We start from the raw sequence: 22,261 nt of genomic DNA, 5'->3' as shown, positions 1-22,261 counted from the left end.
TGACCTGGGCCAGGTTGGGCCCATCTCCACGAGCTTCCGTGTCTGCGGTCGGCTGTGGTTTGGCTGCCGTCTGGCTGGTCCAGCCAGGATGGCCTCGGTGGGGGTGACTTCGCTCTCTCCCCCGTGGCCATCCCTCCTCCAGAAGGCTTGGGTGTGTTCACACAGTGGTCTGAGGGTTCTGAGAATGTACGTGGAGGTGTTCAAGGTCACTGCCTGGTTTTTGCTTCACTCTGGTGGCCAACGCAAGTGACAGGCTGGCCTTGATCCAAGGGTTGGGAGATAGATTCTGGCTCTTGATGGAAAGACCCGCAACGTCACATTGAAGGGACACAGGTACAGGGAAGGGTGAATTTTCCTACTTAATCTACCAGTTCAGGTCAGTTCTGGCGCTCTCCAGTGTGCCTTCTCCATGATGTCATGATGCCAGGGGACCTCAGTGGCACATGCTGTGAGGGAAGGGCCAAGGATGGGGACACTGACTAAGCCATTGGGCTGGTCCCTAAGAGGTGGGGGAGCTGCCATCCAATGCCTAGCGTCCAAAAGGGAGCGGCTACCTCAGACTTCACCAGGCCGCATTCACGTCTGAGAAAGTTGTTCTGGGGACGAGCCCTGAAGCAGGATCTGATGGTGGTGGTATTTTAACCCAGGGGGTTCCGAGGCTCTGCATAGATTATTTGGGGGGGAAGCAGAACAGTAGCCTGTAAGATACAGCTGCACCTTCCCAGGGTTAGGACTGGGAAGAACTAGACAGTGTCAAGGGTTCTGCAGTGTTTTGGGGTTCAGGTCGAGAGGCCAGCCCTACTGCAGTCCTAATTATAGAAACTGAAGCAGGAGCTTAGGGGTTAAACGAGCAACTGAGTGGTCAGCTTGGTTGCAGGACTTCTCCTGATAGGGGAACACTAGATCCCTCCTCTGAGGCTGACTGAACACAAACATGACACATGGGCATTTTGTGCCCATGGCAGACATTGCTAATGGATTGCAGAGTGATTTTTCTGATAGATCCAGATAAGGTCTCAGAATCCTTCTCAACACAAGTGTCAGCAGCTGCTACACAACTGAACAGCAATATCATCTGGGTTGAAACGTGGTTACCGTAATCCCAGGATGAAGGCCCTAGGAGATTGTATGCCCTGCTGACTGAAGGGCTCAGCCTCTTCACGCTCCCTGCCCTGGATGGTACAGGGGCAGTGGTTGCTGCTGAACTGTGTTGAGAAGGATCCTGAAGCTTCATCTGGGCTCAGTGGGAAGGGATGTGCACCAGGATGGGTTTGAGATGTCCGGAGGGGGGCCAAGGGCCTTAGCAGGCACGGCTTCTGGAACTGTCAGGCCTGACACCGGGTTTCAGCTTGCACCTTTCCTCTGGGAGCTGGGGTGGGCTGGGAAACAGGAGCATGACAGAGGGTCTGCCCCCAGGAATGCTGGCCTCCCAGGCTCCCAAGACCTCTACCAGCAATAGGCTAGATTAGGGATTCCCAGCTTTGGCCCTGTTGGCCCTTGGGGCCAGAAGCTGCTGTGTGGGGGCCGTCCTGTGCATGGCGGGATGTCTAGCAGCATCCCGGGGCCTCTCCCCACTAGGTACCAGGAGCGCCGCCTCTCTGGTTGTGACAGCCCAACATCGCCAGATGTCCCCAAGGGGAAATGTGGCCCCTGGTTGAGAACTCCTAGACTAGATCCCGGGCCCCTCTTCCTTGTTAGCAAGGGTCTGTGGAAAGAGCCAAGGCTTTGGACCCTGGGCTTGGCTACTACACCGGGTGACCCTGGGCCAGTGCGCTCCCCCCTCACCAAGCCTCAGCTGTCCCCTCTGTCGCACGGGAACGCGGCGCTCCACCCGCCAGCGCATGTCGTCACTCGGCGAATGTCACCCCGCCCCCCCCGCAGCCCTGGTGTCCCTTCTGAACCCGTGTGCCAACATGAAGGTGTGCAGCGAGGACCACACCAACTGCACTGTGCCCACGTACCCCTCGTGCCGCGACAGCGAGACGTTCAGCACTTTCCTGCTGGACCTCTTCAAGCTGACCATCGGCATGGGCGACCTGGAGATGCTCGGCAGCACCAAGTACCCCGTGGTCTTCATCATCCTGCTGGTCACCTACATCATCCTCACCTTCGTACTGCTGCTAAACATGCTGATCGCCCTCATGGGCGAGACGGTGGGCCAGGTGTCCAAGGAGAGCAAGCACATCTGGAAGCTGCAGGTGACGCCCGGGACCCCCACCCCCAACCCTGCGGGCCCCTCCTCGGCGGTCCGCTCAGGGCCAGCGCCGTCGTCTCATTCTGCCTCCGCTTGCCTGTCTGTAAAATGGCCCTCGGGGGCTGCCGCCGGGCTCCGTAGCCCCCAAGAAGCCGGCATGGATGTGGGCCTCATTGGCACAGGGGAGCTGCTGCCTCTGCTTTCCCCAAGTGTTCTCGGCGATTCTAGAAAGCAGTGGCCCAGGGGGTCACAGCCGTCTCGGGCCACATAGATACAGCTCACAAACCGGGGGGTTCACAACAAACGGCGCTATCACAAGGCCCAGGAACGCAGCAGCCACGTTTATGGTGCATTTCCAGGAAATGCTGCAGTGAGAAGAAAAAAAAAAGTCCCAAGGTCTTCCTCCCAGCTCTGGGTCTCGGGGAAAGTCTGGCTGCTCTTAATCTTTATGTGTACCGCTTACTTCCCCAGGCCTCAGTTTCTCCACGGGGTGTAACTCGTAAGATGCAAAGTGGCAACCTGTGGACTGGGTTTGACCCACAAAGATTTATGTTTTGTGCATCGCCATGTTTTTTAAAAAATGCAAAATTTTATTTTATTTTTTCTTTAAAGATTTTATTTATTTGAGAGACAGAGACAGAGAGCATGAACAGGGGGAAGGGAGAGGGGAGAGGGAGAAGCAGACACCACCACCACCACCCCCGTGGAGCAGGGAGTCCAACGCGGGGCTCGATCCCAGGACCCTGAGATCATGACCTGAGCCAAAGGCAACCGCTTAACCGACTGAGCCACCAGGCGTGCCCTCAAAAAATTAATGCAAAATTTTAAAAGATTTCCCATAAAAGTCCAGACTTCTGGCCTTTCTGGAAAGCTGGAAGCCTGGCAAGGCGGGCCCACATTCCTTTCTGGCAGTGCCTGGGGGGATGAGAGGCAGCTGCCTGCTTTCCACAGGACTTGCGCTCCCTGGTTTGCCCTAGTCCCTGCCCCTCCCCGGTGTTTCCCAACGCTGAGTGGCAACATGTGCATGTGTCATGGTGCTTGGGCTGTGGCCTTCCTGCCTCTGAGCCTGCTTCACTCATTTGTGCTCCTGCTGGGCCCCGTGGGTATCGGAATGTATAACCCCGCTTCCGGGGCAGCGGGGATGCGCGTCATTTCCGCCGCGAGGGTAGTAGGTTCTGGCTGGTCCAGGCGCACCAATGGCCTGCTCACCCTTCCCCCCTGCAGTGGGCCACCACCATCCTGGACATCGAGCGCTCGTTCCCCGTGTTCCTGAGGAAGGCCTTCCGCTCTGGCGAGATGGTGACCGTCGGCAAGAGCTCGGACGGCACCCCAGACCGCAGGTGGTGCTTCAGGTGAGGCGGGGTGGGCGGGGCCGAATCACCCTGCGCCCATTGAGCCTCCTTACCTTTTCTACCCATTGCAACTTCCCGAGCCACTGAGGCCCGATGGGCCCGACCAGAGTTCAGTTCTACCGGGTGAACTCGGGCAAGTCGGTTTCCTTCCAGCCTGGGTTTCTTCCACGGATGACAGCACCACCCCCCAGGGTGAGCCGCACGGATTCGATGGACTTGGGCCATTACCCAGATGCACAGGAAATGCCCCCTTCTTAGGGGAACCCCTGGGTGAATCCTTTCTTTCAAGGTGAATCATTCTTCATAAAGCGATTGCCGGCATCGGGTACAACCGTCACGTCTGGAGTCAGGCAAAGCCAGTTTCCTCGTCTGTGAAATGGGGACAATATTAACACCCACCTCGCCGGCCGGCCGGGCAGTCCTGTTCAGTTGGAACCCGAAGTTCAAATCCTGACTCTCTGATTGGTCAGCTTTGTGACCTTGTATGAACAATGTAACAAGCCTGAGTCTCTTCATCCGTCAAACGGGGACAGTGACCATAGCTTCCTCACTGGCTCCCGACGTGTAGAAATGGCTCCAAATATGGAGGTTGAATGAAAATGACAAAAAATCATTTTCCGAGGGGGAAATTAGATTGAGCCTGTTGGGGCCCAAGAGGCTGCCTGCTGCCTTTGCCAGGGTGTCCCATAAATAGGAGGAGAGAGCGTCAAGAAGCAAGGTGTCCACTGTGGATGAACAGATAAGCAAAATGCGGCGCCTCCCTAGGAAATAGGATTCAGTCATCAAATGGAGTGAGGTCCCGACGCCAGCTCCAGCACGGACGAACCTGGAAGATGCAATGCTGTGTGAAAACAGCCACACGCAAAAGGCCACGCAGTGTAGGATTCCATTCATAGGAAATGTCCAGCATAGGCAAATCCAGAGACAGAAAGCAGAGCACAGGTTCCGGGGGCTGGCGGGAAGGGGAGTGAGACTTACAGCTTAAAGGGTACAGGATTTCTGTTTGGGGTGATGGGAAATATTGGGAAGAAATAGCGGGGATGGTGACCCGACATGGGGGGAATGTATTTAATCCACTGAATTGTATACTTGAAAATGGTGAAAACGGCCAATTGTAGGTTACGTGTATTTTACCAGAATGCTTAGGGAAAGGAGGAGAATGTGCTGGGGGGCTGGAGCAAGGAGGCTGCCTGGGGGTGGGGGCTCCCCCTGACCCTTCTGTCTGCTGTGGCCCCACCAGGGTGGACGAGGTGAACTGGTCTCACTGGAATCAGAACTTGGGCATCATTAACGAGGACCCGGGCAAGAGTGAGAATTACCAGTACTATGGCTTCTCGCACACCGTGGGCCGCCTCCGGAGGGGTGAGTGCAAAGGGGGTGGGGGGTTAAGCGGGGGAGATCCAGGGGTGCAGAGGGAGAGCCTTGGTCATCCTTGTCCCTCATTTGCTTTGAGCAGTCCTGTCCTCTTTTGGAGACTCACTGTTCCCGTCTGTAGAATGGGAGGGCCCGACGGGCTGGCTGCCAAGCTGTTGCTTTTGCTGCTCGTGAACGTCTGGGGCAGCTCCCCTCCCCTACACTGGGCGCGTGAGACGCAGTGGGCCCTCAGCCATTCTGAGCCAGGCTTGGATCCCGGCTCTTCTACTTACTCCTGTGTGCTCCTGGGTTTGGTGCCTCGACCTCTCTGAGCCCCAGATTCCCCCTCTGTAAAATGGGGATAATAACCCTCCCCCTTTAGATTGCTGTGGAGTGCCCGGTACACAGTAGGTGCTCAGTACCTGTGTGTGCCTTCTCCACCCGCCTCATTCCTCCCTCCGCCGTGCTCACGACAGATCGCTGGTCCTCGGTGGTGCCGCGCGTGGTGGAGCTGAACAAGAATTCGAACCAAGACGAGGTGGTGGTGCCTCTGGACAACATGGGGAACCCCAGCTGCGACGGCCACCAGCAGAGTTACCCCCCCAAGTGGAGGACTGACGATGCTCCCCTCTAGGGGTTGTGGGTGGGGCAGGGTCTCTGGCCTGCAGCCCAAGCCCGTCCCTCCACCCGCCTGTTTCTACTCCACCTGCATTTCAGCCGTGCCTCCCGGGGCGTCCTCCATGTGCTCCTTTGACCTCCAGAGGCGAGGGCTGGTTGGAGATGAAGGGGAGGCCCCAGGACCCTCTGGTCCCCAGGCTCCTGCCCCCAGCTCCGCCTCCCCACCCGGGGCATGAGGCTCCTGACTGCCTGTCTCACTCCCATGGAGTCACATAAGCCAATGCCAGGGCCTCTCTGCCCACGGGGGCTCAGTTCCTTGCCTCTCCATTATTTATTTGCTCCACTCTCAGGAAAGTGGTGTGATCCTCGTCCCCAAAGGGAACCTGGCAGAGGCCTCAGGACCCCATTCCAGGTCGCTGCTTGCCAACCCCCAGCCCCAGCCTGGGCCCTGGGCTGCACACAGCACCCTGTGAGGCTGTGTGCTGGCTTTGCGTTGGGCCCGGGGCCCTTGGGGTGGGGCCATGCCTTTGGTGTGTTCTGTAAAAGTTCTGGGGTTTGTCGGTGCCCAATAAATGTTCATTCACTGATGGTGAAGATGGTAGGGATGATGATGGGGAGAGTTGTAATGGGCATGGGGATGACAGCAGGGGGATGGGGGAGCTCAGATATGCTGGTGGGGGGCAGGGATGAGATTGAGAAGTGGTCGTGACCAAGGTGGTGTTTAGGGTGATGGCTGGAGGCTGGACTCAGGGCCGTGGTGGTGGCGTGAGCTTAAGAAATGAGGGTGAGAATGGAGTGGAAGGAGAAGATGGAGTCGAAGGGAATGGGAGAAGAGTAATGTTGGCTGGGTGGGGGAAGAATGCTGGGGGGCAGAGTAACGTTAGTGGTGGGGAGAGAATGTAGGTGTGGGGAGAGTCATGTTGGCAGGAAAGAGTAACGTTGGTAGGAGAGAGTACTATTTGTGGGAAAGAGTAATATTGGTGGGGGAGAGTAATGTTGGGAGGAGAGTAATGCTGGTGCAGATTAATGTTGATAGGGGGAGATGAATGCTGGTGGGTGGAGTAATGGTGGGGGAGGGTAATATTGGTAGAAAGAGTAGTATTGGTGGGAAGACTAATGTTGGTGTGAGGAGAGTAATGTTGGTGGGAAAGAGTAATGTTGGTGGGAAAGAGTAATGTTGAGAATGAGTAATGTTGGGGAGAGTAATATTGATGGAAAGGGTATTGTTGGGGAAGAGTAATGTTGGGGGGAGAGTAATGTTGGGAGGAAAGTAACGCTGGTGCAGATTAATGTTGGTGTGGAGAGTAAAGCTGGTGGGTGGAGTCATAGTGGGAGGAGAGTTAATTGGTGGGGGAGAATAATGCAGGTGGACAAATATTGGGGGGAAGAGTCACTGGCGTGAGGGGAGTAAGGGTGCTGGGTCTTCTGTCTCCTTTTATGAGGGTGGCAACCTTTCCCCGAAAGACCTCCCCTCTTGTATTATTGGCTAGAATAGTGTCACGTGTCTCACGCTTCAGCCAATCAGCAGGCAGGAAGCCGCAATGTCCTAAAGCCAACGGACAAATGGAGAAAGGTAGTTTCCCCGCCAGTAATTCGTGTTGCCTGGGTTTGTGTGCCGCCGCCGCAGGCCTTTTTCCCGATGCCCACCCTCCACCCCAACCGCTTTCCAGCACCTGCTAATCTCCGTGGTGGAGAAAAGCCTGAGGTTCAGGACCTGGAACGGGGGTACTTCCCGGGGAAAGTTGCACCGTCGGTACCTGTGCCGGACCGCGGCAGTGCCCCCCTCCCCACTCTTCCCTCTGCTCGTGCATGTGCAGGAGAGCCGTATGGTATTCCCCCACTGCGGGCAAAGCACATTTGCCTCCCTGGCTAGACGGTGAGATTTGTTTTGATCAATAGCATGTTAGCGGACGTGCCTGGGCTAGCCCGTCCAGAAGGAGGCTGAGAGATCCGTGGAGCGGAGCAAGCCTGGGTGACATCAGAGGAACCCCAAAGAGGCCTGAGAAAGAATTGTTCTCCTATGCCAATGAGTTTTTGTGGTGGTGGTTTTTTTTTTTTTAAGGGCAGGCACGGATTTTGTGGCAGTAGCTAATGGATACAGAATGTCCACTGCACCCCATGTTTCAGATGGTGGTGGTTTTTTTTTTTTTAAGGGCAGGCACGGATTTTGTGGCAGTAGCTAATGGATACAGAATGTCCACTGCACCCCATGTTTCAGATGGGGAAGCCAGGGCTCAGAGAGGTGAAGCCTCTTGCCCAGGACACCTGGCTGGAAAGTGGTGGAGGTGGGATTTGAAAGCCTGGACTCTGCCCTCCGAGCCCATCCTGGAGAGAAAACACTCTGACCCCTGAGGGGGTGACAGGTGACAAGACCAGGTCGCTCCTCTGCCCTGAAGACTCTGGCTGTAGCCTGCCACTTTTCACTGAGCCCCCAAGACTGTCGGCTCCCATTTAGAACCCTCTCTGTCTTTGAACATACCCCTAACTGTATTCCAACCTGGATTTCTTATTATGTGCGTGTATGTGTATTTAATAATGATAAAGCACTTGTATGTCATATTTGACAGGAGGGCTTTTTTCATCTCAAGTTTAAAGCACTACTGGGAAATAATTAGTGCTACTAGAGTCAAAAACAATGGGACCCCATCAGAAAAGACAGTCTCAGAAACTCTCAGATCTTAATTGAACAATTACCTCTTATGCCTATGAATACTTTATTATTACATGCCCTGTTATTATTAGCTGTTATTATTGTTTTAGATGAATGCTGGGGATTTTTTAAAAATCAAAAGCCATTTTCAACCACACTGTTCATCTCCCTGGAATGCACACTCCTGGCATTTCCGAATGTAATAACGTTGGAGCTGGCAGTCTCCACGCTTTGCCCGGAAGATGTGTATTTTGATCGTTTTGGTTACTTGTACGGAACCGTTAAAGACTCCAGGCCTCTGTTCACAATGTTATTAATTGTTGACTCCCTGGTGAAAGCGTTGGCATGAGAATAGAGCAGCCCCTACCTTTTCATCTTTAAGAGCCCAAAGCCATCGTGGACAACGGGGAGATCCATGGTGAATACGGATCCATGGACACTGTGCTCAATGTTTGGTGTTCGTGTCTCAGGAACAATGTGTGGGAACTGGAGGACAGGTGTTTGATGGCTCTCCAGAAGCCATGTCCCCTCTTCCTTCTTCACAGCACCTGTTTTGTTCAGAGTTCTCCACTCTGCTCCACAGTCAGGGGCTTCCCTGAGCCAACCACTGTTACTCTGTTTCCCTTACTAAGGATTGGTTGAGGGATTGCCATGTGAACCTATGAGTTCTGACCTATCAGACAAAAGGGGAAGTGTGCTGAAGGAGGAGGATTCTGGGAAAATAGGAGAACTATAGGAAGACACTGTTTTCTCCTTTGCTGGGCAATGTCAGGTCTGTGATGTGATGCCTGGAACTGCAGCAGCCGTTTTGTGACCATGAACGGGTTGGGTGGAATAGAAAGATGGGAAGGGGTCTTTGATGATACCATTGAGCTGCTAAATTAACCAACCCTGGGGCCTTCCTACCTTAGGGCTTCATATGATTGTTGGAGATAATAATTTTTCTTTCTCATTTAAACCAACATGTCAAGGGTTTCCTGATACTTGCCCAAATCATACAGATACAAGAATACATTTTGATCCCTATTTTACAGATGAAGAAAGTGAGTCCCAATGAAGTAAACACACTTGCCTAAGAACAGCCTAGATGTGGTGGAGTCAGGATTTGCCCCCTCCGTCTTAGGAGGAGAACCCTTCTAAGGATTTGGCAGGAATTTTTTACCTGGTGTTTTGGCCTTTCCAAAGTGTGTGCACCTCCATTTCTCCACTGTAACAGGTTGTAATGGGTGTTCTAACAGGTGACGACAGGGGAGGTTGGGTGAGCTGAGACTGGAACCCAGGTACCCAGATTCCAGCAGAGAGTCCTCTCAGAATCTCCAGGTGCTCAGTGACACCAGAGTGTCCCGCTTGCTCTTACCCCGCCCCCCCCCTCATTTTGGGATGCACCCATGGGATCCCACAGATCAGCTTTTGGCCTGTGCAGGGTGGGATTGCTGATCCTGGAGATTGGCCACCAGGGGCCGGTGTAGTCACACCCAGGGGCCTCCTCAGAAGACTCCGGAGGGAACCTGGAACCAGCCAACTTGGTTGGGAGGAGCCCCTAGCTGAGCTCCCCATTAGGTTGGCCCTGAGGTCTAAGACTCAGGAATTCCCTCACTTCCCAACAAGGAGAGAAGGTGGCCCAGATCTGCCTCTGGAGAGTCTGGAACCTAGTTGCTGTGTGTCCTCAGGCAAGTTGCCTTCCCTCTCTGAACCTTTTGTCATTTTCAAAATCTGGGTACTCACCCCCACTTGTCAAATGAGGGCTTCCTTCTCTCTACTTGGGGGTCTCTTCCCTCCTTTGGGCCTAGCAGAACGTGGTGAACAAAGACCAATTAGGACGTGGTGGCCCCGGAATTGAGGCCCAATGACTCCAGGTCAGGGTTGGATTCCAGCCCTTGCTCCACCAACGGGGGAAACTGAGGGCCACACATCACCAGAGAGAAGAAGGAACTTACTCAGTTTCCTTAATTGCGACACAAGAGGTAGGACTCCATATTTCCTGAAGTATTTGTTCCTGGGATGTTAATGGATAGAAACAAAAACGTAGGTGATGAAAAATATTAGGGAAATGGTGAGTTAAAGCTAAAAGGGTATCTTGCCTGCAGGACTTCTCAGTGCCTTTAATATGCTAATACGATTTGTGCATCTCAAAGTGGGGGGAGGGGGTTGCAACCGTTTCTCTAAGTCTTTTAACCTGGAAACTCATTTCCAAGGTGAAAGCAGCTGGACCAGGTGATGGCAGAAATAACACGACTAAGTTTGGGGGCATCTTCTCCAGAGCAGGCTGTTCCCTAGGGAACTTGACCACCTGTTTCCTATGTTCAACCCCACATGGTTGTAATGCGCTTGTGATATCAGTCTGTCTCTACAGTAAATAGGCTGCTCAAAGAGAGGTGTTCACTTGCCAAAGGCCACATGCTCGTGAGGGGCAGTGTCAGGACTGAGACCAGGTCTGTCTATCCTCAACTGCTAGGCCCCACTGTCCTGGGACTGCCACGGGACTCGTTTGGCCTGTCAACCTGGGGAACTCCCAGGCCTTCAGTGGCCACCACCTCTTTTGACAGATTTGGAATTGAGGCTCAGAGAGGCCACACAAGTCCTCGCTGGGTCATACACGGAGTCAACGATATAGTGAGGCCAGTTTTCCTGCCTCCTCTCCTCCCACTACCACTCTTAGGGAGCTGGCCATGGTGATTTAAACAGAAATCTTCGGGGCGCCTGGGCGGCTCAAGTAGGTTAAGCGGCTGCCGTTGGCTCAGGTCATGATCTCGGGGGTCCTGGAATACAGCCCTTGTCTGGCTCCCTGCTCAGCAGGGAGCCTGCTTCTCCCGCTCCCTCTGCCACTCCCCTCGCGCTCACCCTCTCTCAAATTGTTAAATAAAATTAAAAAAAAAAAAAAAAGGATGGCCTCACAGGCCTCCATGGGGTTGTGCACCTGTGTCTTATTGCATGGTTAGGAGGGGACTAGACCACTGGGCCCCCTGGCTGGGCCCCACCTCCCAGGCCATGCAGGGGGCCGCTGGGGGCCACGAGGGCCTTTGATGGCAGTGGAAGTCGAAGTCGCTGGCTGTTGCCAGACAAATTCAGGGGCTGAGCTTGTCTGCTCCCCCTCTCCAGGAGTGGGGAGGTGCTCTAAAGGCCGGCATTTATGTCAGGAAGCACAGAGCCACCCTGGAAAGGTGAGTGTCCCCCGGAACTGGCCCCTCCGCTCAAATGCTTGCCCAAGCTTTCACGCCCGTCTGGGGCATCCTCATGTCTGTGTAAGATGGGGTGAATATCTTCTCGCAGTTGTTAATGACGGTAGGTGTCACGTAGTGGCGGTTACGTGGCAGCCACAGGTGGTGACCATGTGGGACAGCTCAGCTCTAGGGGATGTGAGCCCAAGGCCGCTAAAGGGAGAGAAGGAGCCCAGCGTCCCCACGGCCGACCTGGAGAAAGGCTTGCGGCTCTGCTCGAGGTGGGGGGCAGACAGATGCCAGATTCTCCCCCTCTGCCCCTTCCCGCAGCGCCGAGTCCTGCCCCCGGGAGCGCGGGACCCCGGGCTGGACGTACACGCTGGAGCCCAACGGGCCACATTTGGGGCTTGGTGGTAGTTGTGTGTTCTCTGCGAAATGCAGCCGCTCCGAGGGCGGACTCTGAGTCAGACAGGCCGGGGTTCTGTCCCGGCTGCTTCTCCGTTCTCCACCCTCAGCTGACTTCGGCTGAAACGACAGCCCTTCTGGGGGCTTCACTGGCCTCACCTGTGCCGCGGGGACGTGCACCTGTGGCGTGTTGAGTGGTTAGGCGGGGCTAGATACCGTTTAGCGCCGAACCTCGGGACTGGTCTGCCTGTGGTGACTGTGGACGGTTGTAGCATGGACGGTTGTGTCATTGTCACCCGCACTGCCCCTCCAGTGCGGCAGGAAGTCCGAGGTGATTATGTAAATGCAGGGCAGCACAAAAACAGTGCGGCTGGAGGGCCCGTTGAGATCAGCCAGCCCTGCTCCCAGGGAGGAGCCCGGCCAAGGCACCTGGGGAGCTGGTGTTAGGACAGGGCTGGAACCCCAGCTGGCCTGTCTGTGCCACGTGCTCCCACCGCCCTGCACGGAGACCTGCAGACCCAGACAGAGGGCAAGGTTTTCCCAGATCAGAGGCTGGTCCTCTGCCCAAATCTCCAAATGCGAGGGACCTGGCTTAGAGGGGGGCTCTAGTCTTGCCTCGTTAGCTCCTTGATGCCCCAGTGTGGGTGGGCCTGGCCGCCAGGACATGGGGACCTAGGCTACCCAGAGACCATGTTGGTGCAGAGGTGGCTCCAGTGGTGGCCCTTGGGAACAGCCTAGCCACAGGCCGCCACCCAGTCTTCAAACTGCTGCTCTGCCCCTCCCCCAGGTTCCTGCCCTGTGCTTTTGCGCCCTCGAATTCCCTGTCTGGTTCAGGGTCACTCCAAGTAGCAAAACCAGGATTCCAACCGGCTTCTAGTTCACGCCAGAGGCTGGGCCTCCTGGGCTGCCTGCCTCCAGGAGCTGCCTGGGGCGCCGTGTGAGGGCTTTGGCTCTGTGTGAGGAGGCTGCGGGACAGGTCTGGGGTGTCTGGAGGTGCCCTGAGCCGGGGTGTGGCACCTGATGCCAGAACCTGGCTCCCTCTTACCCTCCTTGTGGCCGTTCTCAGGTTCTGCGTTCTCATCTGTAAAATGGGGATGATTTTGTCACACACCTGACGGGGCGGTGGTGAGGCTGTTTTTGGGAGGTCAGAAAAGCGCTCTGTCAGCTGCTGCTTGCACACCACTTACGGTCCCTCCCAGCGGCCTTCCGGCCTTCCGTGTAGCGCTGACTTGGTCAGCTGGTCCCCCAGCACGACCCCTGGGGTGCTCCCCAGGGCGTGAGGGGTGCTGTGCTCAGTTCAGTGACCCAGTTCAGAGTGGCCTGGGTCCCGTCCTGGCACCCAGGTAGGGCTCTGTGCATGGGCGGGGAGGCCTGCGTCAAACTGGGGGTTCTCCAGGTCCCCCGAGGCCAGATGGCTGGTTCCCCTGCGGGGGGGGGAAGGCAGAGACAGGATGTGAAGAAGAGTCCACGCCGCGGGGTTCAGAGCACGATTTTTCAGACTTGCTGTGTGACCTTAGGCAGGTCGCTTCACATCTCTGAGCCTCGGTTTCTTCCAACACCCACTACCCTGCAAGGATGTGGGGAGGCTCCAGGGAGACAGAGTATGTATGAGAACACCCGGCACACAGGAAGGAAGGGTGGTCTCCTGCAGACCCCGCAGCACCCGGGCTGGGGGTGTGTGTGTGCTGGGGCTGCCCTGCCGCTTTGGCCTGCCTGCAGCCGCACTGCCCCCCATGGAAGCTTGGAGTGTGCCAGACACAGAGGAGAGGCTGGGAAGGAATACAGTGATGCAGGGGGGACACCATCCCCAGACCACCTCTGCACCATCCAAGGGAACAAGCCAGGGGCTCGGGCTCGGTTCCGCCTCAACCACTCTGCACGCCGATCACTGGCCGATCGTCAGCCTGTGTGCTGCCGCGTAAGCGGGGTACGGGACAGTGCCCACCTCTAAACAGCCGGAGAAGTAAATGGACCACAGAATGCCCAGCGCGGTGGGTGCCGGGAGGCTCCTGGCCTGCTTCCTCAGGGCTCGGCGCCCGGTCAGCAGGGGAGGAGACAGCCCGTTTTACCCCTGAGGGAGGGAGGGAAGAACAAAACCAGAGCTACAAAGCAATTCCACAGCTGAGACACCATCTGTGTTTTCCTTCTTTTTTTTCTCTTCGTTTTTAAAACAATATAGTGCAGACTGCACTTCTCACAGTAGAATATAATGGTCAATTTTAGTATAAAAAAAAAACATTCTCAGAGATTTGTAAATGCACTTAGTGCTTGAACAGGCCTTGGAGAGATACAGTACCGCTTCCGGAGTGCCAGAGGGGCCAGGGCTCGGGGGATTCGGGCCTTGGGGACGTAATGGGGGCGGGGGGATCCCTGCCTGCCTCCCCCCCAGCCTTCATGGTGCACGGCAGGCCTTGGAGGGCAGCTTGCAGGAAAGGAGTTGGACTGGGTCTCCCAACTAAAACCAGTAGGTCGCCTCCTCGCTGGCTCCTAGGAAAACCCCAGAAGGCGGCAGGGTAGAGTCCCTCTGACTGGTGTCTAAGATGGCAGGCCCACTGTTAGCCCCTGTGGTGCCTTTGTGCGAATGGGGGAAAGGGCGCCCCTTCCTCAAGATTCGGAAAATTGCCATAATAAATATACAAGTCCAGGATGCAAATGGTGTCTCCTTGGACGAGGTGCCCTTGTGCAGTGCACAGACTGTACAGCTGTGCCCAGCAGCCCTGTAAGATGTGGAGAGAAGGGGGAAGGTGGTAGTACAGGGTTTGGAAAGAGTGGGGGGTGGGGATACAATTCTGTGTTGGGAAGGAATGGGAGGACGGGAAGGAGAACCTAGAGAAGGAGGGGAAGGAGGAGGAACAGGGGGGACTGGTAGTCCTTGGAGCTTCTATTAGAGTGGTCTTCACCTGGATTGGCCAGTGGGGGACACCGTAGGCCCTGTGACTTCCTATACCCCTTCTCTGCTCCTTTCCCAGGAGACTGGGGAGCTCATGTGGGGAGGAGATGTCTGACCCCCGGGGGGCTGCTCTGACCCCACCCCGAATCTAGACCGTCACATTTCTTCCTGTATCCCACCCTGGCCTGAGCTCCTCTCCTGGGAAATCCAGGAAGAACCATTCCTGTTCTAAAGTGGTTTCTCTCTCCCTGCCTCCACCAGCTTGGATGGAGAAGTGGTGGACGCCAGCGGCTGCCCTGGGCCCTCCCCGTGTCCTAGGGCAGCCGATGGCAGGGAGGGGCCACGGGGAGCCAGGTCGCCCTGCTACTCCCCATCACGTGGCCACAANCTCTAGACCGTCACATTTCTTCCTGTATCCCACCCTGGCCTGAGCTCCTCTCCTGGGAAAGCCAGGAAGAACCATTCCTGTTTTAAAGTGGTTTCTCTCTCCCTGCCTCCACCAGCTTGGATGGAGAAGTGGTGGACGCCAGCGGCTGCCCTGGGCCCTCCCCGTGTCCTAGGGCAGCCGATGGCAGGGAGGGGCCACGGGGAGCCAGGTCGCCCTGCTACTCCCCATCACGTGGCCACAAGGCAGCAGCCAGCCTGGCTTCCCTGTGGGCATCCGCGGGCACTCGGGCACAGGGCGAGGCCGGGCACCCCTGGGCACCGCCCACCCTGTTCCGCGGCCTGCCTCCCCTCTCGGCGCCCTGTCCGTCCTTCTGTGCAGCCGCCGGGCGGGCCTTATCTGTAGACCGGCAGGCGGATGTGGGCATGCTGGTGGTCGAGCAGCCGGGGCACCGCCACAGTCTCGTAGCCCTTGCCCAGCATCTGCTCCTTGATGCAGGGCGGCCGGATGTCGTTGATGAGATACTCCAGTGACTGCAGGCTGCTGCTCAGCGCCGCCGTGTTGCACACGCTCTTGCTGGGCAGGCCCGAGAGCGCCTCCACGGGGGGCCCCGCCAGCTCCCGGGCCGCCCCCGGCCCCAGCTCGGTGACTGCCACAGCTGCCGCCGGGTTGTAGCAATCGCTGGTGGGGGTCACCAGCACGCTGTTCCAGGGGGCGGCGAAGTACTGGCCCACGGTGAAGCCGGTGGGCAGCCCCATGCCGCAGGTGAGGGGCGACCCGCTGGCCCGCTCATACACCCGTCCCCCGCAGGCCTCGGGGGACTTGCTGGCCACGGTGCCGGCGCTGTAGGCCCGCAGCGGCTGGGGGGGCGGTGGGGGCGGCTTCTGCGGCCACAGCAGGTAATCCAGGCCCCCGTCCGCATACCCTGCAGGCTTGGTGGCCCCCGCCAACGTCAAGGCCGCTGTGCTCCCCTGGCCCAGCTCGGTGCCTTTCCGGCAGTCGGGCAGGCCAGCGGCGGCCGAGTAGGCCATGCCGGGGAAGCTGGGCACGGGGCCGTGCTTGGCCGGGCTGGGGTGCGGACCGGCTACGGCCTGGCAGGCGGCGGGCGCGGCGCCCGGGGCCTGGCACTGCTGGTTGAGCTGGTAGAGGAGGCTGTGGATGGAGGGCAGGTTGGAAGGCGGCAGGGGCAGGCTGCGGCCAGGCAGGGGTATGACGGCGGCGGCGGTGGCGGCAGCCGCGGGCAGGCCGGGTGGCGGGGCGGGTGCCTCGGGGGGCTTGGGGTAGGCCAGGGGCCCCAGAGTGCTGGGCACTGGGTAGGGCGCGATGCCCACCTGCACAGCGGCCGGCGACAGCTTGGTCCGCTTGCCCTCGGCGCTCTTGAGCACGCTCTTGGCGGGCCCGGCGGGTGCGGCGGAGCCGGAGGAGGACACAGCAGCCTTGACGACGGCCAGCAGGCCCTGGTAGCCGGCGGCGTGCTGCGGGTAGGGGCTGTAGCGCTGGCCGCTCGTGTCATAGCCGTTGACGGTGCGGCCGAGGTGCTTGTGCTGGGGCACCCGGATGTTGGTGGGGAAGATCTTGATGGACAGTGGGCTGTTGGCCACCTTCTCGGCGTAGGCGTCCAGCTCGGCCGGGCTCGGGTAACGGGACGAATGCATGGAGCTGGCCGCCGTCTCGCCTGCGAGGACAAGCCGGAGAGGAAAGCACGGGTGAGAGCTGCCCCCGTGACCCGGGGAGCCCTGGAGGCCACAGCCCCACAGCCCCGCCACCCCCAGCGGGGCTCACTCTGTGCCTCCCTCCGTCGGTTCCCCATCCATCCCCTTGCTTCTTCAGTTTGCTCATTCTATGCGCCGAAGCTTTGGATCTGATGTAAAGTATGGGAAGGAAACCATGCATTTCGTAAGCTGAACTTGCACAGACAGCACGCACTCCTGTACCACCCATGTACCCAGGCGACGGGGCACTGCCAGTCCCCCGGAGTCCCCTGCGCCCCCGCCCATGTGAACAACTGGCCTGAAGGCAGTGTCCGTACAGGCGGGATGGAATCCTGTCATGCGTCCCCATCCGCATTGGCCTCTGCCACTTAAGGTGGCTTGTGGGATTCCCCGGGGGGCTGTGGTTCGTGCTTTCTCAGTGCTCCGCGCCATCACAAGGTCCTCATCCTTGCTACTGTTGATGGCCTTGGGGCCGAGACACTTAGCACCACGCGTCCTCATGCGCACGTTATCCAGTGATTTGTTGGGACTATGCCCAGCAGGGGGATTCGGGGCAGGTGAGTACGCAGCTTTAGGAGAAAACACCCACAGTTTGCCAAAGAGACCGTGCCAGGCTCCCCCGCAGAGCATGGGGTTCCGGGGGCTCCGAACCCTCAGTGAATGCTTGGTGTCACCTGTCTTAACGCCACACCTCTGGGGGTCCACTCCTCCTATTTCCTCACTATCCTCTCTGTGCCTCCCTTTCCTCATCTGTAAAATGGGACAATGATGACCTGCCGACCTGTACGGGACGGTTAAGTGTGCTGCCCCGTGAACGGAGCACAAGGCCTGGAACGGGGGACGTGCTGCAGGCAGGAGCTGCCCTGTTGGCTTCCACTGGCTGCTCACACGCCCTTGCTCAGTCAAGGTGAGGAGGGAGCTTACCCACCCCGGCTGCCCAGCCCCTCCCCAAGTCTGCCTGTCACCTGCAAGGCCAGGGTGGTAACCACTGCCTTTTCCGCACGCTGTCAGCATGGGGCTGAAGGGTGCACTTTGTGTGACAGGCTGACTGTCCTACTTTTGATGGCACAACTGGCCCCTTCCATGGGGGGGGGCTGCTGGTGGGTGACCCCCTTCTCCCATCCAAACCCCTTCCTGGACCTGAGACATTCCTCAGTGCTGCCCAGGACCCCGCTGGGTGGGGAAGGGAGGAGGGGCCTCTATGAGATAGTTGGGAAGACCCCGAGCTCTAGAATCCTGGCTGGTTGTGGGGCTTTGTGGCTCTGGGCAAATGGCTGGCCTGGCTGAGCCTCAGTTTCCCCCCCCCGTGGAATGGGGATTGTGACTGCGCCAGTCCTGCAGCATGGCCTGGATGGATGGCTGTGCCAAGGGGCTGGTGAAGGGTGTGAGGCACATGGTCGGTGCCGGGAGCGGGTGACCTCTCTGGGCCCTGGGGCAAGGGNGTAGGCGTCCAGCTCGGCCGGGCTCGGGTAACGGGACGAATGCATGGAGCTGGCCGCCGTCTCGCCTGCGAGGACAAGCCGGAGAGGAAAGCACGGGTGAGAGCTGCCCCCGTGACCCGGGGAGCCCTGGAGGCCACAGCCCCACAGCCCCGCCACCCCCAGCGGGGCTCACTCTGTGCCTCCCTCCGTCGGTTCCCCATCCATCCCCTTGCTTCTTCAGTTTGCTCATTCTATGCGCCGAAGCTTTGGATCTGATGTAAAGTATGGGAAGGAAACCATGCATTTCGTAAGCTGAACTTGCACAGACAGCACGCACTCCTGTACCACCCATGTACCCAGGCGACGGGGCACTGCCAGTCCCCCGGAGTCCCCTGCGCCCCCGCCCATGTGAACAACTGGCCTGAAGGCAGTGTCCGTACAGGCGGGATGGAATCCTGTCATGCGTCCCCATCCGCATTGGCCTCTGCCACTTAAGGTGGCTTGTGGGATTCCCCGGGGGGCTGTGGTTCGTGCTTTCTCAGTGCTCCGCGCCATCACAAGGTCCTCATCCTTGCTACTGTTGATGGCCTTGGGGCCGAGACACTTAGCACCACGCGTCCTCATGCGCACGTTATCCAGTGATTTGTTGGGACTATGCCCAGCAGGGGGATTCGGGGCAGGTGAGTACGCAGCTTTAGGAGAAAACACCCACAGTTTGCCAAAGAGACCGTGCCAGGCTCCCCCGCAGAGCATGGGGTTCCGGGGGCTCCGAACCCTCAGTGAATGCTTGGTGTCACCTGTCTTAACGCCACACCTCTGGGGGTCCACTCCTCCTATTTCCTCACTATCCTCTCTGTGCCTCCCTTTCCTCATCTGTAAAATGGGACAATGATGACCTGCCGACCTGTACGGGACGGTTAAGTGTGCTGCCCCGTGAACGGAGCACAAGGCCTGGAACGGGGGACGTGCTGCAGGCAGGAGCTGCCCTGTTGGCTTCCACTGGCTGCTCACACGCCCTTGCTCAGTCAAGGTGAGGAGGGAGCTTACCCACCCCGGCTGCCCAGCCCCTCCCCAAGTCTGCCTGTCACCTGCAAGGCCAGGGTGGTAACCACTGCCTTTTCCGCACGCTGTCAGCATGGGGCTGAAGGGTGCACTTTGTGTGACAGGCTGACTTTCCTACTTTTGATGGCACAACTGGCCCCTTCCATGGGGGGGATGGGCTGCTGGTGGGTGACCCCCTTCTCCCATCCAAACCCCTCCCTGGACCTGAGACATTCCTCAGTGCTGCCCAGGACCCCGCTGGGTGGGGAAGGGAGGAGGGGCCTCTATGAGATAGTTGGGAAGACCCCGAGCTCTAGAATCCTGGCTGGTTGTGGGGCTTTGTGGCTCTGGGCAAATGGCTGGCCTGGCTGAGCCTCAGTTTCCCCCCCCCGTGGAATGGGGATTGTGACTGCGCCAGTCCTGCAGCATGGCCTGGATGGATGGCTGTGCCAAGGGGCTGGTGAAGGGTGTGAGGCACATGGTCGGTGCCGGGAGNGGCTCACTCTGTGCCTCCCTCCGTCGGTTCCCCATCCATCCCCTTGCTTCTTCAGTTTGCTCATTCTATGCGCCGAAGCTTTGGATCTGATGTAAAGTATGGGAAGGAAACCATGCATTTCGTAAGCTGAACTTGCACAGACAGCACGCACTCCTGTACCACCCATGTACCCAGGCGACGGGGCACTGCCAGTCCCCTGGAGTCCCCTGCGCCCCCGCCCATGTGAACAACTGGCCTGAAGGCAGTGTCCGTACAGGCGGGATGGAATCCTGTCATGCGTCCCCATCCGCATCGGCCTCTGCCACTTAAGGTGGCTTGTGGGATTCCCCTGGGGGCTGTGGTTCGTGCTTTCTCAGTGCTCCGCGCCATCACAAGGTCCTCATCCTTGCTACTGTTGATGGCCTTGGGGCCGAGACACTTAGCACCACGCGTCCTCATGCGCACGTTATCCAGTGATTTGTTGGGACTATGCCCAGCAGGGGGATTCGGGGCAGGTGAGTACGCAGCTTTAGGAGAAAACACCCACAGTTTGCCAAAGAGACCGTGCCAGGCTCCCCCGCAGAGCATGGGGTTCCGGGGGCTCCGAACCCTCAGTGAATGCTTGGTGTCACCTGTCTTAACGCCACACCTCTGGGGGTCCACTCCTCCTATTTCCTCACTATCCTCTCTGTGCCTCCCTTTCCTCATCTGTAAAATGGGACAATGATGACCTGCCGACCTGTACGGGACGGTTAAGTGTGCTGCCCCGTGAACGGAGCACAAGGCCTGGAACGGGGGACGTGCTGCAGGCAGGAGCTGCCCTGTTGGCTTCCACTGGCTGCTCACACGCCCTTGCTCAGTCAAGGTGAGGAGGGAGCTTACCCACCCCGGCTGCCCAGCCCCTCCCCAAGTCTGCCTGTCACCTGCAAGGCCAGGGTGGTAACCACTGCCTTTTCCGCACGCTGTCAGCATGGGGCTGAAGGGTGCACTTTGTGTGACAGGCTGACTGTCCTACTTTTGATGGCACAACTGGCCCCTTCCATGGGGGGGGGCTGCTGGTGGGTGACCCCCTTCTCCCATCCAAACCCCTTCCTGGACCTGAGACATTCCTCAGTGCTGCCCAGGACCCCGCTGGGTGGGGAAGGGAGGAGGGGCCTCTATGAGATAGTTGGGAAGACCCCGAGCTCTAGAATCCTGGCTGGTTGTGGGGCTTTGTGGCTCTGGGCAAATGGCTGGCCTGGCTGAGCCTCAGTTTCCCCCCCCCGTGGAATNTGGCCTCTGCCACTTAAGGTGGCTTGTGGGATTCCCCGGGGGGCTGTGGTTCGTGCTTTCTCAGTGCTCCGCGCCATCACAAGGTCCTCATCCTTGCTACTGTTGATGGCCTTGGGGCCGAGACACTTAGCACCACGCGTCCTCATGCGCACGTTATCCAGTGATTTGTTGGGACTATGCCCAGCAGGGGGATTCGGGGCAGGTGAGTACGCAGCTTTAGGAGAAAACACCCACAGTTTGCCAAAGAGACCGTGCCAGGCTCCCCCGCAGAGCATGGGGTTCCGGGGGCTCCGAACCCTCAGTGAATGCTTGGTGTCACCTGTCTTAACGCCACACCTCTGGGGGTCCACTCCTCCTATTTCCTCACTATCCTCTCTGTGCCTCCCTTTCCTCATCTGTAAAATGGGACAATGATGACCTGCCGACCTGTACGGGACGGTTAAGTGTGCTGCCCCGTGAACGGAGCACAAGGCCTGGAACGGGGGACGTGCTGCAGGCAGGAGCTGCCCTGTTGGCTTCCACTGGCTGCTCACACGCCCTTGCTCAGTCAAGGTGAGGAGGGAGCTTACCCACCCCGGCTGCCCAGCCCCTCCCCAAGTCTGCCTGTCACCTGCAAGGCCAGGGTGGTAACCACTGCCTTTTCCGCACGCTGTCAGCATGGGGCTGAAGGGTGCACTTTGTGTGACAGGCTGACTGTCCTACTTTTGATGGCACAACTGGCCCCTTCCATGGGGGGGGGCTGCTGGTGGGTGACCCCCTTCTCCCATCCAAACCCCTTCCTGGACCTGAGACATTCCTCAGTGCTGCCCAGGACCCCGCTGGGTGGGGAAGGGAGGAGGGGCCTCTATGAGATAGTTGGGAAGACCCCGAGCTCTAGAATCCTGGCTGGTTGTGGGGCTTTGTGGCTCTGGGCAAATGGCTGGCCTGGCTGAGCCTCAGTTTCCCCCCCCCGTGGAATGGGGATTGTGACTGCGCCAGTCCTGCAGCATGGCCTGGATGGATGGCTGTGCCAAGGGGCTGGTGAAGGGTGTGAGGCACATGGTCGGTGCCGGGAGCGGGTGACCTCTCTGGGCCCTGGGGCAAGGGGACCCCTCAAGGTCTCCACAGCACACTGCCTTCCTCCTGCCCCATGAGCACCCCCCTGGCCCACAAGTGACTCTCTCTGGGGGGACCTGAGAATGAGGCTTCCCCACTCCGAGGCTCTGTTCCCTCATCTGTAAAATGGGAGTGATGCTGCTGGGGACACGGCCTCCCAGGGCGGCTGCGAGTTCTGATGAGCTGCGGGCGGTGGGGTGCAGAAGCAGGTGCCCTACAAGGGAATGGTAGTGCCCTCCC

The 22,261-nt window shown here is 58.3% G+C and overlaps 3 protein-coding genes across 3 annotated transcripts in view; 1 reads left to right on the top strand and 2 right to left on the bottom strand.

Annotated features, from left to right (window-relative positions):
* The window catches only part of TRPV4 (transient receptor potential cation channel subfamily V member 4), a 33,948-nt gene extending 27,360 nt beyond the window's left edge, over window positions 1-6,588 (top strand). The window contains exons 13-16 of the mRNA XM_034638664.1: window positions 1,882-2,198; window positions 3,419-3,546; window positions 4,787-4,908; window positions 5,376-6,588. Coding sequence (XP_034494555.1) covers window positions 1,882-2,198; window positions 3,419-3,546; window positions 4,787-4,908; window positions 5,376-5,533 — 725 coding nt within the window. The 3' untranslated portion in view covers window positions 5,534-6,588. The remainder of the gene's footprint in view (window positions 1-1,881; window positions 2,199-3,418; window positions 3,547-4,786; window positions 4,909-5,375) is intronic.
* Window positions 6,589-15,014: 8,426 nt separating this feature from the next.
* LOC117795172 (protein FAM222A) lies at window positions 15,015-16,894 on the bottom strand. Its single transcript, XM_034638503.1, has one exon. It carries the CDS (start codon window positions 16,658-16,660, stop codon window positions 15,401-15,403), a length of 1,260 nt encoding a protein of 419 aa, XP_034494394.1. The 5' UTR covers window positions 16,661-16,894; the 3' UTR covers window positions 15,015-15,400.
* A 4,967-nt stretch (window positions 16,895-21,861) lies between these two features.
* Window positions 21,862-22,261, bottom strand: part of FAM222A (family with sequence similarity 222 member A) — a 54,938-nt gene continuing 54,538 nt past the window's right edge. Inside the window, 1 exon segment of the mRNA XM_034637997.1 lies at window positions 21,862-21,930. Coding sequence (XP_034493888.1) covers window positions 21,862-21,930 — 69 coding nt within the window.

Source organism: Ailuropoda melanoleuca, chromosome 12, assembly GCF_002007445.2.
Source record: "Ailuropoda melanoleuca isolate Jingjing chromosome 12, ASM200744v2, whole genome shotgun sequence".
In the NCBI taxonomy this organism is placed as follows: Eukaryota; Metazoa; Chordata; class Mammalia; order Carnivora; family Ursidae; genus Ailuropoda; species Ailuropoda melanoleuca.
The sequence above is the reverse complement of the archived record's forward strand: the minus strand, read 5'-3'. Positions and strand labels throughout refer to the sequence as shown.

Excerpts from the sequence above, each read along its gene's own strand:
- LOC117795172 (XM_034638503.1), bottom strand. The coding sequence starts at position 16,660 with ATGCATTCGTCCCGTTACCCGAGCCCGGCCGAGCTGGACGCCTACGCC.